General features: G+C 45.8%; 1 protein-coding gene across 1 annotated transcript in view; it reads right to left on the bottom strand.

Moving 5' to 3' along the window:
* Positions 1–7,500, bottom strand: part of rapgef5a (Rap guanine nucleotide exchange factor (GEF) 5a) — an 80,104-nt gene that overhangs the window by 45,562 nt on the left and 27,042 nt on the right. Inside the window, 2 exon segments of the mRNA XM_079522947.1 lie at positions 4,353–4,459; positions 5,406–5,456. Of these exon segments, the coding sequence (XP_079379073.1) occupies positions 4,353–4,459; positions 5,406–5,456 (158 nt within the window).

Genomic DNA, 7,500 nt, shown 5'->3' with positions numbered 1-7,500 from the left:
GTGTTGGTTCCCACAGCACCAGTCTGCTGGCTGGGAGGTCTTACGTGTCTTTGGCAGTGTCCTGCAAAGTCTCATTCTCCTGGCTGCTATTTTGTCGCTCACCCTGAATATTCCGGCATACAGATTCTCGTTGGTAACATGTGTACTCTTGCATGATGTTGAGCACTACACGTAACATTCTGGTGTAGCACCGTCTACAGCCTTCTGAGCACTACACGTAACATTCTGGTGTATCACCCGTCTACAGCCTTCTGGGCACTACACGTAACATTCTGGTGTATCACCGTCTACAGCCTTCTGGGCACTACACGTAACATTCTGGTGTATCACCGTCTACAGCCTTCTGGGCACTACACGTAACATTCTGGTGTATCACCGTCTACAGCCTTCTGAGCACTACACGTAACATTCTGGTGTATCACCGTCTACAGCCTTCTGGGCACTACACGTAACATTCTGGTGTATCACCCGTCTACAGCCTTCTGGGCACTACACGTAACATTCTGGTGTAGCACCGTCTACAGCCTTCTGGGCACTACACGTAACATTCTGGTGTAGCACCGTCTACAGCCTTCTGGGCACTACACGTAACATTCTGGTGTAGCACCGTCTAGAGCCTTCTGGGCACTACACGTAACATTCTGGTGTAGCACCCGTCTACAGCCTTCTGGGCACTACACGTAACATTCTGGTGTAGCACCGTCTACAGCCTTCTGGGCACTACACGTAACATTCTGGTGTAGCACCGTCTAGAGCCTTCTGGGCACTACACGTAACATTCTGGTGTATCACCGTCTACAGCCTTCTGGGCACTACACGTAACATTCTGGTGTAGCACCCGTCTACAGCCTTCTGGGCACTACACGTAACATTCTGGTGTAGCACCGTCTAGAGCCTTCTGGGCACTACACGTAACATTCTGGTGTATCACCGTCTACAGCCTTCTGGGCACTACACGTAACATTCTGGTGTATCACCGTCTACAGCCTTCTGGGCACTACACGTAACATTCTGGTGTATCACCCGTCTACAGCCTTCTGGGCACTACACGTAACATTCTGGTGTATCACCGTCTACAGCCTTCTGGGCACTACACGTAACATTCTGGTGTATCACCGTCTACAGCCTTCTGGGCACTACACGTAACATTCTGGTGTATCACCGTCTACAGCCTTCTGGGCACTACACGTAACATTCTGGTGTATCACCGTCTACAGCCTTCTGGGCACTACACGTAACATTCTGGTGTATCACCGTCTACAGCCTTCTGGGCACTACACGTAACATTCTGGTGTATCACCGTCTACAGCCTTCTGGGCACTACACGTAACATTCTGGTGTATCACCGTCTACAGCCTTCTGGGCACTACACGTAACATTCTGGTGTATCACCGTCTACAGCCTTCTGGGCACTACACGTAACATTCTGGTGTATCACCGTCTACAGCCTTCTGGGCACTACACGTAACATTCTGGTGTATCACCGTCTACAGCCTTCTGGGCACTACACGTAACATTCTGGTGTAGCACCGTCTACAGCCTTCTGGGCACTACACGTAACATTCTGGTGTATCACCGTCTACAGCCTTCTGGGCACTACACGTAACATTCTGGTGTATCACCGTCTACAGCCTTCTGGGCACTACACGTAACATTCTGGTGTAGCACCCGTCTACAGCCTTCTGCAGGGTTGGCTTCACGGTCCAGCATTCCAAGACTCATAGCACGGAACAATAAATTCCCAATGACAATAAATGGAGAATTGGTTCAGTCATAGTGTCTGAACAAATAGCCAAAGTGTCTATTGAAGTCGTGATGATGTATGATGATAAGAGCGCCCCTCACTTCACACAAGTGTGATTTTTTTAAGTGGAACCTTCTAGCCCCAAAAACGGGCCGAATTCGAAGCTTCGACGACGGGGGGCGGGAAGGGGGAGGGGGGGGGGGGGGGGGGGTGGGGTGTAAGCGATTAAATAATGAGTCAGTGTCACTGAGTCATGTTTTAATCGCCCGCCCTCTGCCTGAGCTCATGAATCACGGAGCTCGACCACGAGGCTTTGAAGGGCAGCAGAGCGACAAGCTCTCAACATGTCATGCAGCGATGCGTTGTGGGCTTGTAGATCAGCTATTTTGATTTTAAAAAATTATTAAATTCAAAAAGTTAATTTAAATGAAAAACTCGATTGTTCGATTGTTGTTTTTTTCCCCCATGTTCGAATTTCATGCCATCGAACAAAGCTTTGAATATTCACATTTTTTGGGGGTCAGCCCCTATGATGTTCACATCACATCGTGGGGTGTTATCTGCTCAAGGAAAACGTCTCGCTCGAAGCACGTTCGCTCGACACTCGAGGTGGTCAGATGGATGGGCTGCACGTTTATTTTAACGATGACCGATCAAATCAATCGATTGTTTTTCCGTCTTTGGATCAATGGAACTGACGTGGGACACTTTAAAAGGGCACTTTGGTAGAGGTTAAGTCAACGGTTCCCAAAGTGGGGTCCGTGGACCCCTAGGGGTACTTGAGGTCAATTAGAGATAGTTAGGAACCAAATGGACCCTTATGGGTCTGTAACTCAGAGAGTGTACACTCTCAGAGTTAAATTAACAGCGGTTTTACAATATAATATATAATTATATATATAATATATGCATGTGAAACTGGGGGGTCCATGAAATGAATATGTTTCGGAATCACTGCTAGAGACGTAAAAATCCTCCCTTATCCCAGGGGTCACTGGCATATGTTTTCCAATGGGGGGTCCGTGGCCTAATAAATGTTGATTTGGGGGTCCTTGACACGAAAAAGTTTGGGAACCGTGCACTGCTGTAAATCAACGGTGAATGATCAATCTCTAATCCAGTTGAGAGTGTAACATGAAACCAAATGGACCCTCCTGGGCGGCATTTGGTTTTATGTTACACTCTCAAGAGTTATATTATTGTTAAACATTACTTAATTAAGTTAATTTACAAGTCTACACAATTCAACGTTTGAAAAAAAAAAAAAACACCCGTGTAAACTGAGTGGTGTAAGGTATTATATAGCCTGATCAGCTGTGGTCTGACGTAATGTCTGACGTAATGAAATCAGCATCAACCAATCAGCATCAACCATGCTCATTTTTTTTGCACAGACAGGCAGACAGACTAACAAAGCCAGTTGTAGGAGTGGTTTACACTTTACACCACTCAAAAAAGGGGAAAAAAACGGTCGAAATGACTAACCAATCAGGAAGTAGACAGGCAAATCGATCAATGACAGTCAGTCAGTTTATATTTAATCTCACCTATGCTCAATGGCAGTCAGTCAGTTTATATTTCATCTCACCTATGCCCAATGACAGTCAGTTTATATTTCATCTCACCTATGCTCAATGACAGTCAGTCAGTTTATATTTAATCTCACCTATGCTCAATGACAGTCAGTCAGTTTATATTTCATCTCACCTATGCTCAATGACAGTCAGTCAGTTTATATTTAATCTCACCTATGCTCAATGACAGTCAGTCAGTTTATATTTAATCTCACCTATGCTCAATGACAGTCAGTCAGTTTATATTTCATCTCACCTATGCTCAATGACAGTCAGTCAGTTTATATTTAATCTCACCTATGCTCAATGACAGTCAGTCAGTTTATATTTCATCTCACCTATGCTCAATGACAGTCAGTCAGTTTATATTTCATCTCACCTATGCTCAATGACAGTCAGTCAGTTTATATTTCATCTCACCTATGCTCAATGACAGTCAGTGCAGGAAGAAGAGGAACACGAGTGTTTCTCATTAGTCGTTAGTCATGCAGCTTGCATACGGTTGAGCAATCAAGAGATTTCATTCAAAATGCGGGAAGACTTATGGTGCTTTGTACGAGAAGAGGATGGATTCCCCATCGGAATTGGATTGTAAAATTACCCACATAATATACCAAAAAAGTCTAACGCTGTTGGGTATAATTAATTATAATGTAGGCCAGGGCACCCTCTCATGGGTATAATGTAGGCCAGGGCACCCCCTCATGGGTATAATGTAGGCCAGGACACCCCCTCATGAATGATAGCTTGATTTCAGGACAGGTTCACCTAATGCTACCTCCAGGCTTCTCTCTGTGTACTTCTGTCTCGTACAGACAGAGAGAGAGAGAGAGAGAGAGAGGTTCTCATACGGAAAGATTGACATCTTTTAAATCGCTCCTCATTTGGACTGCACGCACACACACACACACACACACACACGTCAACGCACACCTAAAGGTAAAATACACCCATTCTGAAATAGTCACGTATACACAGTGTATACACAAAACATGTTACTTATGAGTGTATTATACACACACACACACACTTACCGTATGATTCTGGCGAGGTGAATCTTGTCCTTAGCTGGGTAGGGTCCATTAGATAAGAAAGCATTTCTCACTGCCCGCGCCGCGCATGGAAAACTCTGGGAACAAGACTGACACGCGCACGCGCGCACACACACACACACACACACACACACACACACACACACACACACACACACACACACACACACACACACACACACACACACACACACACACACACACACACACACACACACACACACACACACACACACACACACACACACACACACACACACACACACACACACACACCAAATGTAGTTAACATTTAGTGTACTTCATAGTCAATGGCAGCACAACTGCAAATTGTGCTACTATTGCTCGACTCCTTAGTAATACCAACAAAGTCTAGTATAAATCAATCCAGTTCTGAAATCCTCGCACTGCATCATGGCGCCCTCCCTGGTGTGTCAAAGAATTGATTTGACAGTTTGGTTTATAAAGTTTGAAATGGTTTAGAGGCCAAAAGACCTTAATGATCTCTAGATCTCTCTGAGGTCATCTGGGAAGGATGTGCTTTCTGTCACTAAAACCCAAAATAAACCTGGGGAAGCCAAACGCCGCGTTTAACACTTTTATTCACCACATATCTGGAACAAACAGGTCTGCTGCCACTCTTATTTATATTAAAAACAAGACATTTCTGTTCGCCGCTGCCTTTGATCGAGTTACTTTTCTTTTTTTATTTTGTCTTCTGCACAGTAACTGTATCAATACATTTTGACTTATTTTGTTTCATGCATCCTATAACACAGGGGTTCTCAACGTTTTTGGCCGGGGACCCCCGGAAATGCTTTGGCAATGTCTCGGGACCACCGCCCCGCCGGTTGGGATGGCCTTTGTGACTGTTGGTACAACAAGGTGGTGATGTCACCTGTATTTGGGCTAAACAAACACACTTTCACATTATGCCACAAGGTAGGAAGATGACCTCATCGGCGTGTGACAGCGGTGTGCGCGTGTTGCATGATGACATCATCAGCGTGTGACTGAGTACGTGTGTGTGCCTACCTTGTGTAGTGGAGGTCCAGTGCTGGGTCCAGGGATGGTGTCAGGTGACTGCTGTAAAGACAAAACAAACACCATCAGAAAAGTGACACACACACACACACACACACACACACACACACACACACACACACACACACACACACACACACACACACACACACACACACACACACACACACACACACACACACACACACACACACACACACACACACACACACACACACACACACACACACACACACACACACACACACACACACACACACACACACACACACACACACGACTGAGAGACTGCCATCACGCAAAATCCAGCTTTTCACCAGAGGAGAAAAACTTTTATTTTTTTCAAAATGAGTTAATAGCACAGGCAGACTCTTCACATACTAGAGCATGTCTGAAATAAGTGTCAGAGCTGAAATCGACATGTAAATATGAAATAAATGCTTAAACATGTAGTGTAATGTTAGAGACCACAGAAGATATGTAAATATGAAATAAATGCTTAAACATGTAGCTAGGTGTAATGTTAGAGACCACAGAAGATATGTAAATATGAAATAAATGCTTAAACATGTAGCTAGGTGTAATGTTAGAGTCCACAGAAGATATGTAAATATGAAATAAATGCTTAAACATGTAGCTAGGTGTAATGTTAGAGTCCACAGAAGACATGTAAATATGAAATAAATGCTTACACATGTAGCTAGGTGTAATGTTAGAGACCACAGAAGACATGTAAATATGAAATAAATGCTTACATAAATGCTTAAAAACAATCGATCTAAAGAGATGCCAAACTATACACATAACCTTTGACACAGAAAGCCCCATGCTTACCCTCCACACACACACACACACACACACACACACACACACACACACACACACACACACACACACACACACACACACACACACACACACACACACACACACACACACACACACACACACACACACACACACACACACACACACACACACACACACACACACAGTAAACACACTGAACAAACACGACTGCGAGATGAGAAAGACCAGTTTTCATTCCAACGAGATGATTCATGTGAGGTGTGTGTGTGTGTGTGTGTGTGTGTGTGTGTGTGTGTGTGTGTGTGTTGTAAAGCCATCAGTGTGATAACTTCCCTGTGTCGTTATTAGCATTTTAATAACGGCTCAACGACAGAACGGCACATCAAAACACCGCTGCCGCCGCCGCCGCCTGTAAATGATCGTTATAAATGGTGCGGCGAGTCAACAGATTGCATTTCTGAGCCGTGCGCTTTGGGAACGAGGAGAACGTCTTTGGGAACGAGGAGAACGTCTGTCCGTAGAACCGCTTGGGAACGAGGAGAACGTCTGTCCGTAGAACCGTTTGGGAACGAGGAGAACGTCTGTCCGTAGAACCGTTTGGGAACGAGGAGAACGTCTTTGGGAACGAGGAGAACGTCTGTCCGTAGAACCGCTTGGGAACGAGGAGAACGTCTGTCCGTAGAACCGCTTGGGAACGAGGAGAACGTCTGTCCGTAGAACCGTTTGGGAACGAGGAGAACGTCTGTCCGTAGAACCGCTTGGGAACGAGGAGAACGTCTGTCCGTAGAACCGCTTGGGAACGAGGAGAACGTCTGTCCGTAGAACCGTTTGGGAACGAGGAGAACGTCTGTCCGTAGAACCGTTTGGGAACGAGGAGAACGTCTGTCCGTAGAACCGCTTGGGAACGAGGAGAACGTCTGTCCGTAGAACCGTTTGGGAACGAGGAGAACGTCTGTCCGTAGAACCGTTTGGGAACGAGGAGAACGTCTGTCCGTAGAACCGTTTGGGAACGAGGAGAACGTCTGTCCTTTCTGAGCCGTGCTCTTTGGGAACGAGGAGAACGTCTGTCCTTTCTGAGCCGTGCTCTTTGGGAACGAGGAGAACGTCTGTCCGTAGAACCGTTTGGGAACGAGGAGAACGTCTGTCCGTAGAACCGTTTGGGAACGAGGAGAACGTCTGTCCGTAGAACCGCTTGGGAACGAGGAGAACGTCTGTCCGTAGAACCGCTTGGGAACGAGGAGAACGTCTGTCCGTAGAACCGCTTGGGAACGAGGAG

This window comes from Electrona antarctica (genome assembly GCF_951216825.1).
Source record: "Electrona antarctica genome assembly, chromosome: 15".
NCBI lineage: Eukaryota > Metazoa > Chordata > Actinopteri > Myctophiformes > Myctophidae > Electrona > Electrona antarctica.
Note: the sequence above shows the minus strand (reverse complement) of the source record. Positions and strands in the feature narration are given on the sequence as shown.